The 21,317-nt window shown below is 43.0% G+C and overlaps 2 protein-coding genes across 2 annotated transcripts; both read right to left on the reverse strand.

Moving 5' to 3' along the window:
* Positions 1–5,878: 5,878 nt before the first annotated feature.
* LOC6534080 (fat-body protein 1) lies at positions 5,879–9,396 on the reverse strand. Its single transcript, XM_002094730.4, has 2 exons — positions 9,206–9,396; positions 5,879–9,139 (listed from the first exon to the last, which is right to left on the reverse strand). Exons 1-2 carry the CDS (start codon positions 9,294–9,296, stop codon positions 6,069–6,071), a joined length of 3,162 nt encoding a protein of 1,053 aa, XP_002094766.2. The 5' UTR covers positions 9,297–9,396; the 3' UTR covers positions 5,879–6,068.
* A 5,696-nt stretch (positions 9,397–15,092) lies between these two features.
* LOC6534081 (transcription factor SOX-2) lies at positions 15,093–20,027 on the reverse strand. Its single transcript, XM_002094731.3, has 3 exons — positions 19,679–20,027; positions 18,265–18,908; positions 15,093–16,475 (listed from the first exon to the last, which is right to left on the reverse strand). The coding sequence occupies exons 2-3, from the start codon at positions 18,819–18,821 to the stop codon at positions 15,839–15,841; spliced, it is 1,194 nt and encodes a 397-aa protein (XP_002094767.3). The 5' UTR covers positions 18,822–18,908; positions 19,679–20,027; the 3' UTR covers positions 15,093–15,838.
* Between the last annotated feature and the right edge of the window lie 1,290 nt (positions 20,028–21,317).

Below are 21,317 nucleotides of genomic sequence, written 5' to 3' on the forward strand. Positions count from 1 at the left end.
AATTATGTGGCAAAGCCAAATTTTATTGCCAACACAAACAGCGACAACAAAAATTCTATGGCCAAACAAATGGCATCATTATTAAGGTATATACTTGTATGTGTATGTGTATGTGTATGTTTATGTGCATGTTTATGTGCATATATGCCCAAACCAAACGTAATTTCCATAGATTATTTAAACGCGGCGTAGACGCGTATTTAAAACAACATTTTGGTTGATTTGTGTTCTGTATTCTTTTATTTTTGTTTAGATAGGCACGTTCGTGGAATTCGTGAATGCAATTGCGCGAAAGCGAAAATGATTGGCAATTGTTTGGGTTACCATTCAGTTCCACTTCGCGGCAACAAAAGCCTTTGGTGACTTAATGCAATTTTAGTCTAAACAGTTGCCATCAAAATTTTCAATGAATTGCATCAATTGCCGGTCCATTGTCGGCCTTCCCTCAATGCGAATATTTTTTTTTTCTTTCAACCGCCGCCCTTCTTGTTGCTCTGTTTGCAATCGAGTGGGCGTGGCACACTGCACACGGCCAAATAGAGTGGGCGTTGGGTGGTTGGGCTGTTGGGCGGCCAAGGGCGGCTTGGGTAATAAAATAATTGCAGCGCACGTGTCAAAAATATTCAAAAAGGCTTAAGAGGAATTGTGCTCGGTAGCTGGGTTTTCGGTGGAGGGATTTTCTGGTTCTGCATTGCAGCCTGAAATGGTTTTCCTTTCTGTGAACCGCTCATATTTGTATTATTTCTTTTCCTTTTTTTTGTTGTGTCCAACTGATTGCATAAATTGTTGTGGAATTTCATCAAGTTGATGGACAAGTCCTTTCGTAAAGGGTGAGTGCGTAGATGGGTGAATGTGGATGGGTTGGAGTGGAAGGCTTTTTAGCCACAAGTGGACTTTGTGGTGGAAGTGTATTACTTAAACAAAGGAGTGGGAAATCATTGCCTATAAACAAGAGAATATCCTTTTTCTTAAAAACTAAATTATTAATTAAATATTTATTACATTTTAGATTACGCTCATAGGTTAAACAGATTACTAAAATTACAAGAGCGCCTGCTGAGCATGGCTATAGTTTTTAATAAATATTAACCATCTTAATTTAATATCTTTACTATTTCCAAATACTGAGCAAATGCGGGAAAGAGTATGCAATCTGCGTATATAGAAAAATAAGAACAGAACAGTGGCTTTTTTGTGTGCGTGTCGACGGCTTGGAATTTGTTTTGATTTGCAACAAATTTGCTTCAGCATTGTGAGTATCTCAGTGTCTCTGGCCAGAGCGTTTTATTGCTTTTCACTGTCGCCTGTGGGTTTCAGCGCCACTGGGGTGGTGAGATATAGGGGATAAGGCAGAGCGGATTGCCCGGGATGGAGGAGGGGTGTCCTCGGGCCGGGCATTGTTTACATTGTTGTGGTGTGAATAGCAAATAAGCCGCAACCAATTCGAGGCAAATCCCATTTTTATAGCATACTTTGCCGCATCTTCCCTTACCGCTAAAGTCGTGTGAAGTCCTTCATAAATTCATTCTAATTGCAGCGTACATGGCGAACGCAGCAAAAATGGTTTTGCCACATTTCACACCTCATTAGTTGGCCAAATCACAGTGAGCTGGGCAAAGTACACGTAAAGTACAAAAAAAGTAACAATTTTATAGAAATTCTGGATAAAATGCATTTACCGCTGCAATCTGTGGCCACAAAATCAATTTGCGTTTAAAATATATCCAAGCGGTAAGGAAAATGGAAAAGTGCGGGAATAGAAATTAAATGGCTTTCGTGTCTGTGGCTGCAAATTGATTGATTTTGCTGTGACAGCAACAGCAGAAGCAACAGTAATTGAAAATATTTTGCGTTAACTATTAGTTTGTCATTGGAACATGTCACGTCAAAGTGGGAATAGAGCTCTTTCCCCACCAAATCATGCTCCATACCTGTGTCCGTATCCCTTCCGGTTCTCCTAATCTCTCCACCATCTCACGGGATCCGGATCTTCCTGTTATGCTAGAATGAAATCGATTGTTGGGATTCGAAGATTCTGTTCCGTGAAAATACCTTAAATATATTTTAAACATATTTAATAAACCATTAATCAAGCAATTTGTAGTTCGGTTTACTTAATGGACTTCAAAGTTTAGGTTTTAGAATTGCTTTTAAAGATTAAGTAGATTTTATAGAAAACTATCATCTGTCTCCTTAAATGATTTGATAAGAATATAATTTCTAATAAATGTGGCTTGCCTTCGAAGATCCCTCAACACCCTTGCTACCCTAGATTCTGGTGGGTATTAAAATGTCCTGTGCGCTTCTGAGTAAACATTTTTTTAATCCCACTCGAAGGAAAGCCTCCAGTAAGAACTCCTTTCCCTTCTGCGTTTATCAACCAATGCGCCAAAGCGTGTCAGTTAAGATGGAATATAGTGGGTGAGCTGGGGGCCTTCAAATGTTGAGGTGGGTGTCTTTCAATCATACAAAAGCCGGAGAAGAGAAAAAATCCTTTTGACAATGCAACGCATGACGGTATTTTCTTTTCGATGGTCCCCCGTTTTTTTTTCTTTCCTCCATCATTTTAATTCACAAACAAATTGAATAGACCAGTGAGAGCGAGAAGAATACAAGACGATTGCCACGTAGCTATAGATCTCACCTATACAGCATAGACGTTTATATTCAGAATACATTTTTCAGTAGCAATTGGCATGGCTATCCCTCCCAGTGGCGTAGGCAGAGTTTCTTTGAAGGGGAATGCTTAAGGGGCTTTAGTATGGAAATGGTCTGTAAATAAATTTTGGTTTTGACATAGATTTCCCTACGAGAGATAAACTATGCTACTTTGAATTATGTATTAAGTAATTGATAACAATGTAATGACACATAGTAAACTACACGATAACTGAGCTCCAAAAGCCCCCCATCTACGCCACTGATGCCACCACGCCCCCTTCCACGCCCTGCTCCATTAGCCTTTGTGTGTGTTTTGGTTGTCGCGCGTATATCACATTTCCGTTTGTTAGCAATTTTTTGTCGTGTACATCTGCATGAATGGCGAAAAGTTTTCTGCTCAACTTGATAGCCTCCCGACCAGCGGCAGCGTGTAAAAATGTTTATTGTACATTTTTCAATGCCTCGATTTTGGAGTAGGGGAACGAAGGGTTTCGGTCCAAGTTGATTTGGAAACAGCTCACGCCTCCTTTCCGTCCAATATTTTCCACACGTCCACCCAGAAAAGGTGGCCAAAGCAAAAAGCCCAGAAATCATTTGCCCCACATCCGACGGGTAGTTTTTCTAAATATTTTCTGTATGCAACAAAGGGTTGCGACTGATGTCTTTTTAATTTGCGATTTTTCACTTGTATCCTTTTGATTAAGTTTTAGCTTAATAAGAATATTTACCATATTTGAAGTAGAATAATAATTATTTGTTGTAATATTTCATTGAAGTACAGCTCTTTCTTTTACCTGAACTGCTAGAAGTACCTTCGTCTTTGAAAATTATCAGTAAATGGCACAAAACCCTTCACTTTTGCATTCTTTGCAACAACCAAAAAAGGGTCGTTCAGTTAATTCCACTCACAACTGAAGCGAATTTTGTGCAGTTTGTTCGAGGCTCCTTGCCTTTTTTGGGCACTACAGAGCTCAACTAACTGCGAAATTGTTTGGCAACCACAAAAAGAACTGACAGAGAAAGGACCATCAGAGAACACGGCACAGATAAGAGCGCCAACTTGTTTGCTTAATAAATAAACTTTATATTCATAACTGAAAAAGTTTCGCAACATGCCCCGTGCCACTTCCCGCGACGAAACAAACGTGGCCGCTAATTTGCGTGCCACAAACTTTTCCCGCTGAATAGTATGCTATGAAATTTGGCAAACATCTCGGTGCGAGTTTGTGGGCGCGGCAAAACTACGCGCCGGCATTTCCGTTGCCAGAGCGCCAAGGCAGAACATAAATTATACGAGCATTTCCGGCTCAAAAGCACTTAGCCAAAAACCAGAAAGGCTCGGTGCAAGCGGGAAGAGTTTTTTCAAATTTTTAATCAAAACAGTATCTCTGGAAATAAGTCTTTCATAGAACTGGATCATTACAAAGTTCTTCAACTATACATTTGATATTTAATTATGGTGTTTAAGCTTAGTAAAGCTAAGAGTGTTTAAGAAACCATTATAATTATCTTTACTCTGTAATGTTATCTAAATATTGTTGCCTCACTGCTGCGCAAATCTATTAATTTAATTTAAAAATGTTATTTAATTGTGTTACTTTTTAACATTATTTTAAATCTATTAACTATATTTTGAAGTGTCCCTTCTGGATTTTCTCAAGACGCTATCTGCACCGCTGCCAAGGGGCGCTCGCTAATCACAAAAGTTTTCGCCTTTCAGCTACCTTCAGTTCGGACTTGGGAATGGGAGAGGGGGGAGGTAAAGGGCCAGGACCGATAAACTTACGGGTTAAATACCCTTTGGCCCCCACACAGCCTCTGTCTGATTAACAAGACATAATTACTTTCGCATTAGGCGGCTGCCTAATAGCTCGTGTAATGCCCCAACTCTGAGGAGCGCCTAATCAGCTCATCAGACACAACAAACTAAAGAAAACAAGATTTTAAATTTCAAATTACAAGATACAAAATACAAAATACAAAAAAGGAGCATCAACAACAAAAACAGCAGCGGTGGCAGCAAAATAAAATGAAAGGTACGGCGAAGCACTCGAAGATAATGAAAGTGCATTGAGGCGGCAAAAGTCGGCGAAACAGTATCAGGTCGAGTGCGAACATTTTTCCATTATGCAACGTGCCACATTCTTTGCCATTCGTAGAACAACTAGGAAGACTAAGAGGTGATCGACTAAGTTGTTACCCTTTTTAAATAAAAAGTTTAGAGCGGCAGATGGCGTAACATGTTTAATTGGAAATAAATGTGTATTTAAAACAATTTTACTTTGTTGTTAGAAGCGGAACTTCAGTGGAATCTTTTTAGTAGCAGTCATCTTTATAACTAAATATCTTAGGTAAATTCAACAAAATAATAATAATAATTGCAAAAAGCCAGCTTTTATATAAATAGTTAATATAAATGTGATGAATTGATTTCAATGCTACCTTTTTAGTAACCAGATGCAACAGGGTATCAGCTCAGGTGGAGGTGGAGTACAGGGCAACCTGGAAAAATGCAACGTTTAACCGCCTGCGGTGAAATGTCTGCCGCCCTTTGGTTGGTCGACCTCCCCCCAGCTGCCCCCCCAATCCCCATCTCAACCACAGGACCCACTTCTATATCCAGCCAGTGACAACGAAAGCTCGACAACGGAAAGTGTGATTATATTTTCATTTTCAATTTTTTACGGCCAATTAATTTGGCAATTGACGCTTCGCTGGGCGTCTGCGCCATGGTTCTTCAGTTTATATGTATTCGTATACGTATTTTCCTGGCGTTGTTGCAAATTGAGTTGTGTGGCAAGAATAAGAAAAGTCTATTATAGTGCCCAGGATGGGTTGCCTGCCAGCCATTTGGTCGCCGCATTGTCTGGCTATCCTGGCATCCGCTTGTTCTGTGGGCGTGCATTGTTTGTGGGCGTGGCAGTCGCCTGTAATCCCTACCAACTCCCATTGCATTGCCCCTCAGCACCGCTCCCTTCCCCCGATGGACATGCAATTTGCATTGAAATTGTTTTTCGAAATTAGAAAAGCCAGTCAGGTGAACGGCACTTGGGCATGAGGATAAAACCATTTTGGGGGAAAATCGAGAAAAGTGACAATTTCAATAAGGACCGAAATTTCAGTTACAGGGTAGCTATTAATAGCAGGAGGTTTCCTTAAAAGGATTGTGGATTTTATAACTCTTACAAATCTTCGTTTAAAAAGTTAACAACAATGGTTTAATGCTTGTTTGCATTGCTTGCTAAGACTTTTATTACATATAAAGATGAGTTACAAGAGTATTTAACATTTTGCTACTGTAAATTGATTTACATTCGATTGATTAAAACTACGGTTCGATAGGTGATTTTCAGATGGGTCCATGGAAAAGCAGCTGGCCAGACGATCGGGTTTTCTTCCTGGGGAACTTAGTTCTCCTGAATGATGACCACATCCTGGAGCAGGACATTGGTCAACTGCAGGAGCTCCTGCTCGTTGCGGATGGGCCGGTCCAGGGGATAGCCCAATGGGCGAGCATCCTGCAGGGAGGCGGAGCCGATGCCAATGGTGATATCGGGCACGATGTCCTGCACCTGCAGCTCAACCAAAGGAGAGACCACGACCAGGAGCTGCATGGGCAGACCCTCGGACCTGCCACGGGGCAGCAGCAAGTGCTGGGGGAAGCGTCCGGTCTCGCCGACCAGCTGCTGGATGCCCATGACCTGTTGCTCCTGCTGGCCCTTCAATTTCAGCATCACCTGGCGGTAGATCTCCACCAGAGGCGTCACATCGCGCGTTGTCCAGGGGATATCGATGGACCGGCGCTGAATGCGGTTGCGTCCATTCTCCAGCTGCACTTGGATGGCATCCAGAAGGACGAAGTCACGGCGACGCTCATCCAGGGAAACTCCCTGCCTTCCACGCTGACCCTCTGCGGGTCCCAGGAAGACGCGAATGATGGCCTCCTGATCCTGGTCCGAGGTGATGTCCATGTCAATGGTGAAGGCTTTGTTGTTGAGGCGACGCTGGCGTCCCACAATCTCCTGCTGGATACCCTGCACCTGCTGCTCGACCAAGTTGCCCAGGTCCAAGTCGTGCTCCTCGATGCGAGTGCGCAGCTTGTCCACGCGAACATCATTGATCGCAACACCGCGCATCTGCAGTTGCTCCTGGCGGTAGGCACCAAGGATCTGTTCGCGCTGTTCGTCCACGATCCTCACAATCTGGCGCAGGGTGAACTGCACGATGGGATCGCTCAGGCGGATGCCCAAGCCGGTGCGATCGATTTGCTCACCGCTGTTGTCCTGCACCACCTGACGGATGATGGTCATGATGCCCACCTGGCCAAGGCGAGCCAGCAGCACATCGACTTGACGTTGATCGATCATCTGGCCACGCAGCGAGTTCAGATTCAGCTGGCCCAGCACCTGACCCATAGCCTCCTGCATGCGCTGCTCAATCTGGCCGATTTGGGTGAGGACTTGACGGCTGCGCTGGGAATCGATGCGGATTTGGTTCAGGCGGAGGGCATAGCGCTCGGATTGCGTCAGGCGGGGATTGTTGATCCACGGCTGCTGCTGCTCGATCTGCTGTCTCTGGGCGATGCTTTCCTGGTTAAGGCGCGCCACCAGCTGGCGAAGATTGTGCAGGAGAATCTCGCTGCGGCGGCTGTTCTGCTGACGGAGATTGGGAAGGCTGCGACGGCTTCGCAGTCCCTGTCGGCGCACCACATCCTCATCATCATCGTTGTCATCGTCATCATCATCGTTTTGGTACTTCTGCAGACGCTGCTGGCGGTTCCTCTTGAGCATCTCCAGGATCTCATCGTCGGTCATAAGCTTCAGGCGGTTTTCGCCACGGATTAGCTTCAGAATGTCCTCATCCTGAATGGGGCGTTCACCCATGACGCGGCGACCCTCGCCAATGGAGTTAATCCTGCGGGGAAAGTTCCTCTGTTGCTGCTGGATGTCCTGGTTGTACTGGTTGTACCGGCTGTCCTGGTTGTACTGGTTGTACCGGTTGTCCTGGTTGTCCTGGTTGTACCGGTTGTCCTGGTTGTACTGGTTGTCCTGGTTGTCCTGGTTGAGGCGGCGGCGGTTGACATGCACCAATCGCTCATCATCGCGGCTAACGCTCTCCAGCTGGTCGGCGTAGGATTGACGCTCCTGCTGGACACCGAAGGTGCGTCCTTGTGTCGAGATGCGGTCCTGCTTCTGCCAGTTGTTCTGACGCTCCTGACGCACATCATCCAGCTGACCAACACGACGTCCCTCGCTAAGGCGGTCTCCTCGCACCAAGCCCATGAAACGCTGGCGACCATTCAGCTGCTCCTGCTCCTCATCCTGTTGGATGGCGTTCAAGCGGCGGCGACTCACGTGGAGCAGACGGTCACTGTTCACGCTCACGGTGGGCAGGCTACGAGCTCCTCCAGTGCGGAGACCTCCCTGGCTGATTCCACGCTGCAGCTGGACACGACCCATGCGAACATCTTGGTCATCGTCGTCGTTGTCGTCATCCCGGCGGAGGAGTCGCTGGAAGCGATCCTTCTGGTTGCCATAGATGTTCTGACCCTGCTCTTGATCCTGCTGCTCCAGAAGACGGCGGCGATTCACGCGCAGTAGGCGTCCAGTGTCCACATCCTGACCCAGATACCTATCCTGGTTGTTATCTTGGAACTGCACACGATTGCGACCGATCCTTTGCTCCTCTTGTTGCTCGGTGTTGATCCGTTGGCTTTGCTCCACCTGGGAGACATCCTCCAGAAGGGCAATTTCCTGGATGAGATTCTGGATAAAGTTCTGCAACTCAATATCGTCGGTGAACAGAGTAGTGCCCTCAATCTGTCCCTGGTTCTCGGCACGAACAACGATGCGTTTCTGGCCCACAACGTTCTGGAGGTTCTGCTGTTTCCTCAGAGCCATCTGCATGTGGATCTCCCGCCAGGGCATCAGGATGCTCATCACGGGATTCATGGCCCGCTGGCGCATACCCACAATGTCCATGAGCGAGGGGCGCTGGGTTTGCTCCCTGAGAACGCCGCGCACCTGCTTAATCACTTCCTCATCCAGATACAGTTCGGGGAGCAGCTCCTGGACAGCGGGCACGATCAGGGTGCGAGTATCATCGCGATCGCGAATGGCCAGAGCCAAGGCATTGATCAGCAGAACGGGATTAATGTTGCGGCGCAGGTAGACCACGTTGCGGCGCAGGGTATCAAAGTCCTGGGCGCGAACCAGCAGGCGGTAGATGCCACGCAGCTGCTGCACATCCTCCAAACGGCCAACGGAGTACACCTGGTGCTCTTCCAGGAGGCGACGCTGGCGATCCAGATCGATGACGCGCTGCATCACCTCATCAATGCCGCCGCGATAACGCTGACTGTCAGCAATCAGACCCACATCCAGATTGATGAGCTCACTTTGCTGCAGAGGCTGACGAATGTTCTGGACAATGTCAAGGATGAACTTTTGGCGCTGCAGATCCTCCAAGGACATGCGGTCTGCGGGGGAAAGGGGAATACAATTATATATAAATCCTTTCTTTCAGGTGAAGGTGACCACTTTACCAATACCCTGAACCCTGTCCGGATTCGTAGTTATCCTTCCAGCAGCCACAACGCCAGCCGCAAAGGCCACCAAGAGCAGGATTCTGTTCATCTTGCTTGTAACTATTGCTGATCACTGATCACTGGAGAAACTGAAGGATTGGAGAGCTCGGAAGGATTTAGCTTGCTGTAACTGAGACCAGCAGGCAACTGCATTTTCCAGTCCGTTCGCTGCAGCTTTTATACCCGAAATTCCTATCATCCCCATGTGCAGCACATAGGCCTATCGCTTGACTCCCGATTGGGTTGAATGCCTTTTGCTGGTGCGAAAATATGTTTATCAGTCCACAGAAGCTCCTAAAAAACCGCTCGCTCATTATGCAATTAAAAAATGTTATTCTCATCGACTGTTCCCGAAATCGGTGGTGCCTTTCGGGACTCGGACTAAATAGGGTACGTAACTCCGGTTCGTTTCTATTTGCTGGGTCACAAGCCAGTCTATCTATCTCAATTGGTTCATTGATCTGCAATTCTGCAAGCCACTTTGATCTTTGATCTTTTAGCTTTTGTTTGCAGGTGCCACTTGTTTGCTGGCGGCGTTGATTAGCCTATTTTTGGAGTTGGAAATTAAATTAATTATAATATTCTTAAACTAGAAAGAAAAGAAATATGCAATTCATCTATTTCATCATGCAAATTTAATTGCTGATAATAACTAGGAAGTCAAGAGCTGAGCATGGAAAAATTCGACTTTGTGCTGATAAGTCATAGAATTTATGAATTTGTTTATGTGCAAGAAATCAGCATAATCGTGAAACGCGTGACTTGTATGACAAATTGATACATTATTATTGCTGCTAATTCATCTGAACTTTGTTAGTGCTAATTGCATGCTAAATGCTTCTGTTTAGAAATGTTTATGCTCAAGTCAAGTGAAAGATCTCAGCGGTTTCTTTAGAGCTGCTCTAAAAAATGTATGGGGTTTTGCATATTTTTGGGACTCTAACTAAAATTCCTATACGAGTGCTTAGAACACCCATGTGAATACACTTTGAGTGCAAAAAGATGCAGAGCTGGAGCCGGAAAACGACGGCCACGTAGCATTTGGCAGCGGCATTGTTCGCGTGAGTGAGTGATTGGCGATTGTGAAAGGATAAAGGATAAAGGATTGCAGTGGGTGTGGGCATGGGTGTGGTGGGTGTGCAATGCGATGGGCGAGTCGATGCAATTTTTCTATTCACATTTAAATTGGCAATTCGTTTGTCCGTTGCTTTTGTGTTCGCCCAGCGATTTTTGTTGCCATTTCTTTTTTTTTTTTGGGTTTGGGTTGTCTGTGCTGCGACAATTTTGCAACGTGCCTGGCATGCAACGGAAGTGAAAAGCGCTACGTGGGTGGCCATAGCTTAGATTTCGCCTAGGGATGTGCTATATTCCAAAGTAAATGGCACTGCGATTCATCGGCAAGCTAATCAGATGTATAAGTAGTTTAAATATCTTTAAATATTTAAGACAATCGGGAAACTGGCAGTCTTATTGGTGCATAATTATAGATATGCATCTCTGTAGGATAAGCTGTTAAATGGTTTGTTGAGTTAATATCACTTTCTGCACCTAATAACTTTGGCAAACTATTCCGTTTTAACTGAGATATTATTATGATATAATGTAATTTTGACCATCGCTATCTTCGCCCGGTTGTAGTCATTGTTGCTGTTCTGTTGCCTTTTCTAATGTAATTGCAATTGTTTGGCAGCTCCGGCCGGTCATTCAGCCTTTGGACTTCAGCTTTTACTAGCAGAAAATGGGCTGTAAAGGCAACTTTGATTTGCCTCTGCTGCACTTTGCACGCTTTTTTCGCCACTTGCCATTTTTATGCATGCCAAGCGCATTTGTACGGCATTAATTGCTTCTTTATGCCGCTCCACACCCCCCACCACCCCTCTTTGCTGCATGTTCAGCAATTATGCAGCTACAATTTCGCATTAATTGCTCCTTTGTGCCGCAGGGTTGTCCTTTTTGCACCCACTGTGCCCGGACTGAAAAAACATTCCGGCATTGTGAGCCGCTGCATTTACGGCGGAGGCGACAGCTGCTCGCTTTAATTGCTCCCAGGCTCGGACATTCGAATGGAATGCGCTTTATGTGCATAGTAATGCCATCGGTCATCCTTCCTGCGCTTTTTGCAGTTTCGATATCCTTTTTTTTAAGCCACTAAAGTTCCTTTCTTGATATGGCATAAAATACGTAAGCCATTCTTCGATCGTTGATCCCATTTGCGCTGTTTCCAAGCGCTTCTACTTTGCAATCTCTTCAGATTTTATGCTATCAAAATAGGGCCATGCGGTTAAACGTAGGCTTCTTATCGCGGCTCGCAGTGCACCTTTTGAAAAACAGTGCACACTCAAATTTGTGGATTAATTGGCGCATATATTAAGGAATTAATAAATAAATAAATAAAATAAATAAATAAATAAAATAAATACATAAATAAAATAATCAAATAAATAAAATAAATAAATAAATAAAAACGAATTTCTAGCGCATATATTAAGGTATTAATAAATTGCTAAACAAATTTCTCGCGCATATATTAAGGAATTAATAAATTGCTAAGCAAATTTCATCTAATTTAAATCAATTTTTAAATCATTCGAATGACAATATCCCATAGTTATAAGCTTACATCCATTCAATTACAAGTTTCTGCCGCCATTCAGTAGGATTTTTTCCCCATTTGCGAATCCTTCTCCAAAACTTCGAATAAGACAACACCGAGCGATAAGCTGCATAAAATCGAAGACACATCCTTGTCTCGAGTGCCAGTTGTCCTTGTTCTCCCGTGAAAGTCTCAGCGAAGTCAAGTCGAATGTGGTGGATGTTTTTGGCTTCCTTGGCTGGGAATCTGGATACTGAATACTCAGGATTCGGGATTCGGTTTCGTTTTCGGCTTTGTCGCCGCTCGCTTTGACTTAAATGCGATTTAATGCCTTTTTTGTTTGTCTTCCATGCGTCGGATATCCCGTCGACGAGCTGTGGGCGTGATAAACCACATCCTACCCTCCCCCTTGCCACCCAACCACACCCACTTTCTAGGCTGCTAATTTGCTTGGCGTTGTTTTTTTTTTTATGTCTCAACTTTGGCTTGGCGTCTTAATCTTATATCCTTTTCGCGTTTTTCCTTTTTTCGGCTTGGCTTGGCATTTAAAAAAATTTGCTGCGTCCTTTTGTTGGGCTGATAAAAGTGCTTACAAATGCTTAAAAAATTAAAATTTATTACACGCGATTATGTTGGCTGTTTGCTGTTTGCGAGTGGCCGGGGCGACCTTTTGCTGTGAAATAGCCTAGAAAATGCAAATGGAATGTCATCACTTTGGCGGTTCAACATATTTCCGGGCATAACTTTTTTCTGTGGACATTGGCCAATTGATTCATGGCCACACAATATCCTTTGCGTAATGGTCTTTCTGGGCCACCTTAAACAGTCGGCAGTCAGCAGTCCAACAATCAGCAAAATGAAATGGAATGAAAGAAAAAGTACAGCAAATAAATATAAATATAGTAATAATGAAGCATTGGGCCAAAAACGAAGAAGAAAAGCCAAAGTCTGCTGCCAAAAGAAAATATTTCTTTTTATCACAACGGATGTGAGTGTGCCAGGACTGAAATAGCAAAGGATGGAGAAGGGACTGCCATGGCATGGAGGTGGAGATGGAGTCGGGTCGTGGAAGTGGAAGTGGCGATAGAGTCCTTGGGCTGGGGTTACCTTCGCCAGCATCCTGCCAAATAAAACAAAAAATTCCCCGACTTGAGTAGTGTGATGCTAGTACTTGCTCCGCTTGAATGGCAAAAGAATGGGAATCCCAGTCGCTATTTTATCAGTGCACAGATAAAAACGAAGAGCAGTCCCATATCACAAAGTGCAAAAGTTTCCCTAATAACAGTGACAAACAATTTGTTGTATATCTTTCAATTAAAGTTAGTTTAGTTCAATTACTTTATAGTATTTCTATAGATGTTAGTTTGGGAAAAAGCGCAAAAACATTTAAATGGCGTGTCAAAATGTAATAAATTTTGTAAAAGTTGATTTAAGAATCCCTGGAATGTGACCTATATTTTTTGTCAGTGTTTTTTTTTGTCACCACGACTGCAGGGCTTCCCAAACTCGCTGCCCCCCCACCCCACTTCCTGCGCACAAAGCAAATCAAACAAACTTTTATTTCACACGTTTTTCGCTCTGCTATTTTTCTCCCCCACTGACTCGCACTCGCTTTCAATGTTTTTATTTGTCTTGAAACAAGTGAGTATAGTATATAGCGAGCTGATGCTGATGCTGCTGCCGATGTCGATGCTGCTGCTGATGATCGGGGTCGAAGGTGAGGGGTCGCACGTGCAGCGCGTGTCTGTTAGTTTTGATAGCCAGTTGACTTCGCTTCTGGATGCCACCCAAGTGCCAAGCAAGTGACCCGTTAAATTTTTGTGATAATTGCTGTATGCTCTTAAAGATAGATACTCCCATCAAGGGGTTGCAGTTGTAAATAAAATGCTTAGCTGCTTAAAGTTTTTTTTAAATTAAATGTTTATATATCAGTTTGAAAAGGATCTATCTGTTCCTTTTTAAAAACTAATTGTTTGTTAATAAATATGAAAAAAATACAGTTTGCTTTTGGGGACCACCTCAATTTGATTCAATTACTGCTCCGAAAGCGCTAAAACATCTCGGCAATTTGTAAGTTCCCACAGTCGAACAAATTCATAGATTTCTCTCTTGGGGGTGGCTCTTCTAGCCCTCACAATTTCATTGGGCAAATATTGTTGTAGCATTTCATAGAGTTTCGCACAAGTGATTTTCGACCAGAATGGAATGGCGGATGCCAGGATGCCTTTGTCTGTGTTTAGGTGAGGTCAGAATGCAAACATTAAATGCTTATTCAAGTTCGACTCTCGCTCGACGACTGTCACTGTGAATGTGAATGTGAATGGGGCCAGGACACTATAAAAACGACCTTGCGACCAACAAAAGGCGCACCACAATGTCTGTGTGATTGTGGGAATGGGCAGACAGTCAGCACTTAAAAAAAAATAGTAAATTAGCAACTGATCTGTTAAATATATCTTTTATTTCTGATCTAAAAATGTTTACCCAAATCATTAAATACGATTTTAAACCAACTTTTGATTTAAATAGATAAGTAGCATATTCTGCGCCATTCCATACGTGAATTTCCAAACCTTGAATTCAGTTAGTTTTTTTTTGAGTGCAACTTGGAGCTGTAGATTTGGTGCGTGGGGCAAGGAGGCTGAGTTGGGTGCGGCATCCTTGGTATTTGGCACTCCTTATCAGCACTTTCGTTGCGTTGCAGCGTGGCATTTGGGCGACTTTTATGGGCGGCTTTTCAGCTGGTTACGATGCTGTCGCGATTGCCCTCTACCGCCACGCAGACTATATATGTATATTTCACCCAACCACCCAGAGAAAACAGTCCAAATAATAGTGGTGGTTGCTGCTTTGTTTTGTGTGAAGTGCCAGTGAAGACAAAAAAGTGCCAATTGTTTTTGGACCGGACCGAGAGTTATTGACACGCCTCGGCGATGAGCGCTTCACAGTTGGCCGCTTAAACAAGTGGGCGTGATGGAATCCCATTAAGGACGATCGCCACCCTTCCGCAGCGGCAGACAATCCTGGCCATCGTCATCCATTCATCCCCGCGGCGTGTCGGCAATTTAAACTAATAATCAACGCATCAGCAAACATTGTCGTTATATTCACAGCAGCCTGTGGCGCTGACTCCTCGCAGATTGCATGCTGTGATTTTCACTCCCATTTCCACCAGGTCTCTTTATGTTTATCAGGACCAAAACTATTGTTTAAATTTAACCATCAATAGCCGTGTCTTAAGCAAGTACACTGTTTAGGAATCGTGTATATTCACACTGTTTTTAATTAGATTTCTGCTCTTTCTTTTATCACATTAAAGTATAGTTTTACAATCATATATTACATAAATGTGGACATGTTCTCGATGCCTTAACAAATCTAATGTACTTTAGACCTAATAAGCAATTTGTTTGGGTTCCGGAAAGTGATAACAAAGTTTATGAAGTCCTTAAATAAGTATGAATAAAGACATTTAAAATGTGTGTTTTAAGCTGTGGTTATAATTCAAAGCTTTACCGAAATTAGAGAGTTATCAATATAGCAACGTATCAATTAAAAATGTTTTGTGCAGTCAAAGTAATAAACTAAACTAAACTACAAATTCAAATGGTTTTGTGAATTTTCATAGCTGATGGCACAAAAACGTCTTTAAGGAAATTTTAAAACTGCTAAATGGCTATTGATTTTCGAGTTTGGATTTAGCTTCCACATTAGTCTAAAAATGCCACTGAACTGAGATTTTGAATGTAGTTTTCAATTTTTGAATTCATATAACATAATGCACAAAATAGTTAAGCTGCATTTAATCAGAACCCAAAACATAACATAAAACAAACGTAGCAACCGAAGACACGCGCGAAAATATTCGCCTAACACTAGGCTCTAACATTAGGACTTTTAACTTTTTTGGGGCTGGATGAGCAGGATTACCATCCGAATTCCTAGACCACGTGCTCTGCGGATGAGGAGGTGCCGGCGCCGAAGCGCAAAGGAGTCGGTCAAATGATGTTCGGCGGACTGGCCGTGCTGGCCACTGTCGCATTTGGAGAGGACTTCTCGGACTTGACGCATCCGTAGGATGAGATGCCGGTGCCGCTGCTGCTGGGCGGGGACGGTGGAGTTTCGGGGCTTATCAGCGGCAGATACCGCCACGGATGGTAGATGGAGCCGGCGTACATGGCCTGGAGGCGCGCCTGGAGGTCCAGGGCCAACGTGGGATCCAGTGGATAGTGGGCGAGGCCGGGAAAGGCGTTCGGCAGGCGGGGCAGGGACAACTCCAGTGGCGAACCGAATCCGTACTTGGCGCTCAAGGTGGCGGCGGCCAGCTGGACATGATGCGGATGGGGATGCGGGTGGTGTGGATGCGGTTGATATGGTGACTGATGCGGATGTCCGTGCAGATGGGGCAGCGACTGACCCAAGGGCGACAGCTGCGGCTGCATATCCTTGGGGGAGCCAACCGATCCTGGGCCACCGTGACCGGAGTTACCACCACCGTTGGCTCCACCATTGGCACCACCGCCGCCGCCGCCAGCACCACCACTACCACCACCTGGCACCGGTGACTTGTTGAGCGTCTTGGGCTTGCGACGTGGTCGATACTTGTAGTCGGGATGTTCTTTCATGTGCAGGGCCCTGTAAATAAAATAAATGTTGAAACACTGATCAAAAGATCGAACGATTTAAACTTTGATGATATCATAAAGCCAGCCATCTCTGGTCGTAAACCCCAGGAGAAGTGGAGGAACCCTTCCATAAACCCCACACCCGGGAGATACAAGTTTATATTGTGTATTTAGCGAAGAACCACCACTCCGATTCCAACTTCGATTCTCTTTCCGATTTCCCAGCTGCAACAATGCGCAATTGTTGACATTTGTTTGACAAAACGATAAAACCTGATAAAAGGTGTGTTTGGGTCGCCTCCTCTTGTTTTACTTTTACTTTCGCTTTTCTTTTCTTTTCCTTATTTATTATTGTTTTCCTTTCTTTTGGTCAGTTATGGCCTTATGACCGCCTTATCGCGGGTCCCGAAAAAAATATTGTTTTTCTTATCATCGCGCGATTGGCAAATATTTGATCAGAATTTTTTGGTTCTTTTCATTCGATATGCTCGCTCGAAAACCCCGAATGGCCATTAGTTTAAGCCTCTTGCTGACGAGCCCTGATCATTTATAAATGTCATAAAATGTACATAAAATTTCACATTTTCATTTTGGCAGGCCAATCCAATCAATAAAAGGATTATGACAGTGCAAACACAGAGGTTCGTCACCATCAAAGACTAGGCACTATCTGGTAAGGTATAGAAAATAAATGAAACGAGTTGCCTATTGAATTTAGGAGATACGCCGTTTCTGGGAATTCCTATAATTTATAGTGCACTTCAATTATGGCAATAACTTTATTTAAAAGCTAGTTTTATAAAGGGTTTAGATGACTTTTTAAATGAAAAATATTGTCCCAAAAAATTAACTCTTCTTTTTGAACTTTATGTTAAAATTTCCATAACTTTTCTTGAACAAAGCACTGCTTTCTTATATTATTTCCAGTTAATCCCACTAAATATCTGCGTTAAAGCTAAGCCGAATCTTAAGTTACCTAAACCCTTTCGAAAGGGTACACTGAATGGGTTAAGCACACAAAAAGAAGCAAAATGCAATATGAATGGAGCATTTCATGCGACGTGTTGCCTCGCTTTTGTGTGACAACTTCAATTGAAATGTTTACCCAAGATACGACAGTGCCAATGAAATTCTGACTAAGCAGAGCGGACACAATTCTCGGCTCCAGAGCTTCACAATCCAGCAGGAGCTCCTCACAATAGGGAGCCTTTGTCTTAGCTAATCGATCAAATTTTGTGGCCAGACAGACGGCATCTAGTGAGAATGTGCTACCAGTTACCAGCTACCAACTGGGAAAATAGAAATGGTAACCGAAACCAAGCCAGAATTTCCCACCCAACCTACACCACTCTACTCCTGCGTAAGCCGGCACGGAAAAAAATAAACATTTTGGTTACTGAATACCGAATGAACATCCTAATAAAGTGATAGCAAACCTAGGTATTTTCAAAAAATTATAAACGTTTTATTTCTCACAGAAATAATTATTATGGGCTTACTACAATATGATTATCCGTAGATTCTAGCACTATATTGCCCATACATACTTTTTTTAGGGAAAATAAATAAAATTTCTATAAAAAATTTCGTTAATATGCAAATTAAAATAAATCCTTTTGTTTTTAATACTCTTTTGTTAAGAGACTTAGAAACATGCTTTAAAATTAAAAGGCAAGGACTTTCTTGAAAAAAATACTCCATTGTTTGTATCACAAACTTTGTTTATGTTGCAACCCTGCATTTGGAGCATATATTTTTGCTCAGTGTGTTTTAACCAGACCCCAGTGAACAACACTTACCGCAATCGCTTTGCCTCGTCGATGAATGGACGCTTCTGTCCTTCGGTGAGTAATTTCCACTCGGCGCCCAGGCGCTTTGATATTTCGGAATTGTGCATTTTTGGATTGTCCTGGGCCATTTTGCGACGCTGCCCCCGCGACCAGACCATGAAAGCGTTCATTGGTCGCTTAATGTGGTCGTGGCTGTTGTGATGGCTTCCAGCACTCGGATTCGAGTGGCTGTTTGGGGCATTATGATGCGAGTTCGAATGGTGGTGCGGGTGCGAATGAGGGTGCTGGTGCATTTTGGGTGCCACCGGTGTGGGTGGCGCTGTCGGAACGGTGAGGTCAGCTGGCGGCACCGATGGTGGTGGTGTGGCGTTTCCCGATCCAGAGCCTACACCCACTCCCATGCCCATGGCCAGGCCACCGACCATGCCCAAACCCAAATTGATGCCGGGCAACTGCGGTGAGAGGCTGCTGCTATGGCTGTGATTGCTACTCCCGCTGCTCGTGTAACCACCATTGCTGTGGCCGTGGCTGTGGCTCCGGTGGAGCAGCGCCGAGATGCTCGTCATGATGCCGGGCGCGGCGTCCAGGGGACTCCTTGATGGGGGTGCAGGTGGTAATTATCAGGTGGTAGTGCTGCAGCTGCTCCTAGAGCTCTGAAATGTCAACGGAAATGGTATTCAATAGATATGCCTTGTTAGCATTACCACTCTGTCTGCTGCTCCCGTGCATGAGTCATTCGATTGGAGCTCCTCGCACTGCGAATTGCTCGCCAAAAAATGCACAATGGAGCTCCTTTTATGCCTTCTAATTTGTGCTTCTAAAGGGGACCTAATGCTGCGTTCAGGTTTTATGACGAAGCAACATAAATATTTGCCAGTTTTTTGAGCCAGTTTTCAGTATTGAGTATTTGCGAATTTGGGGATTTCCCTTCAATTAATGTTATGCGACTTATACTCCTTTAAACATTTGCATATTAACAATACTGTCGCATAAAACACGTTTTAAATGAAGAAAAATAATTAAAAGGCTGGACTGGAATTCTACATTTTAGAAGACTGTCGATATTTTAAAGTAGAGCATAGAGGTTTTGAAACCAAACAGCTTTTCTAATGTTAAAGGTGGTGAATACTTCTAAAGTATATACAACATGTTTCAGATTCCGATATATATATATGTAAATAAATAGCTTATGCTTTCATTTTTAAGGGAATGATTATTGTTAAATTTAAGAAAATTAAACACAGATTCTATATGCTCCGCATGAAGAACAGAAGTTGGATCTTTTTAGGTAATTTATATGAACAGAATGCACGTCTATTTATTTTGAGCACGTCTATTTATTTATATTTTTTTTTAAATGATCGAATTCTTTACCTAGAGACCTTGTTTCAATAAACCTTTTTAATCTGCATAATAAACTTACCTGTAATATTAGTCTGTTACTTCCTCCTTAACACAGTTTAAATTTGCATGCCATTCGATGCGTGACACTTAACAAACTATGTTTTTAATTGCATAAAAGTTTATCATGCGATCGTGTTACTTTTGTTCATAAATATTTGCTAAATATTAAAATATTAATTATCGATCGCTAAAAGCAGTTTTCAAAACACACAAGTGCACTGTTATGAATTTTCAAATTGTTTTCCAAACAGTTTCGAGATTTATAGAGCACGGAATTTACGAACGTGGGAAGTATCTAAGCCGTTAGACTGCCGATTCACCGTTAGCCGAGCGCAGCGCGTCCGTTTCGAGTGCGCGACAATTTGGATTTGAAAACACATTCGAAAACTTGCGACAAAAACGGCAAACAAACGCAACAAAAAGGGGCAAGAGGAAGAGCGTGGGTGTTTGTTAGTGTGAGGGTGTCTCTGTAGTGGTTGGTCGCTGCTGCGTCGCTGCCGCCCAAAAGGACTGAGTGGGAGCGAGACAGGGCGAGAGATAGTGCAAGAGAGAAGGGTGGTGCGAAACGTAAGTGGGAGAGAGAGAGAGAGCGCGCACATTTTGTAGAGTTTTTTACACCTTCGGAGGACGCGTCAACGTGGCGGCTAAGTGATAAAAATTCGCTGCTGCTGCTTTGTATCTTTGTATCTGCGTTTTGTATCTTATTGACAATTGTCTCGGGTTTGTTTTCGGTTTGTGTGCGCGTTTGCATTCTTGTTTACCGAACGCTGCTCCTTTTGCTCGTCGCCAGTTGATAATATCTGCATTTTTTTTATCAAAATATCAACCCAATATTATTTCGGGTCAGTTGATCGAAATCTAGAATAAGCCAACGAATAACTAAATAATATATTTAAAAATGTTATTACTTGGGTATATGATCCATTTACATTCTATTTGGTATTGTAAATTAAATTTTTATAAATTCTAGAATAATAATGCTTTGTTTTAAGATGTTCGCTAATGTATTATAATATAAATATTATAAAATAAATATTAAATCGTCAAATAATTACTTTATAAAACGCTTCCTTATTCTGTTCTGTGTGAAAATGGTTTATTACTCTTTATTATCGATTCAATAGACCAAAATAAAAATAAAATAGACCAAAGTCTAGAGAAAGTCTAGTCGATTTTATCTAAATAAGATACAAAATAAAGTGGCGTCCATTTAGGTTCTTTATTAAAAGCTACATTTTAGGTTTTAAAACTTAATTTACAATCAGGCGTTAAAATGAGCTCTATCAAATTTATATTTAGTATATTCTTTAAAAGCAAATAAATCATAGCTTTATAGTTATACTATAGTTTTTTGCTCTGTATAAGACTCGTGTTTGTCCTCAAAATCGATCCGTGGCTCATTTGGTATGTTTGCTGCAAACTTTGGTATCCGTAAGATATCCCTTTTTTGTTGGCGGGGTCGGGTTATTTCAATTACTCTCCTTGTTTGTTTCACACCGGAAATGTTGATGTTGTTGTACCAATATCGATTTCTGTATAATTGCAATTTTAACAATCCCTTGATCTTTAACATTACACCTTTATGCATTTGCTAAAAATGTCTTATAAATGCCACCCTTTGAATTGACGTGTTTAATGTTTCGCTAAGGGAGCTTCTC

This window comes from Drosophila yakuba, chromosome 3L (assembly GCF_016746365.2).
Source record: "Drosophila yakuba strain Tai18E2 chromosome 3L, Prin_Dyak_Tai18E2_2.1, whole genome shotgun sequence".
NCBI classification, from domain to species: domain Eukaryota; kingdom Metazoa; phylum Arthropoda; class Insecta; order Diptera; family Drosophilidae; genus Drosophila; species Drosophila yakuba.

Coding starts and splice junctions, on each gene's coding strand:
- LOC6534080 (XM_002094730.4), bottom strand. CDS start 9,296: ATGAACAGAATCCTGCTCTTGGTGGCCTTTGCGGCTGGCGTTGTGGCT. Junction 9,140..9,205: donor GGACAGGGTTCAGGGTATTG/GTAAAGTGGTCA, acceptor TTTCCCCCGCAG/ACCGCATGTCCTTGGAGGAT.
- LOC6534081 (XM_002094731.3), bottom strand. CDS start 18,821: ATGACGAGCATCTCGGCGCTGCTCCACCGGAGCCACAGCCACGGCCAC. Junction 16,476..18,264: donor GACGAGGCAAAGCGATTGCG/GTAAGTGTTGTT, acceptor TTTTATTTACAG/GGCCCTGCACATGAAAGAAC.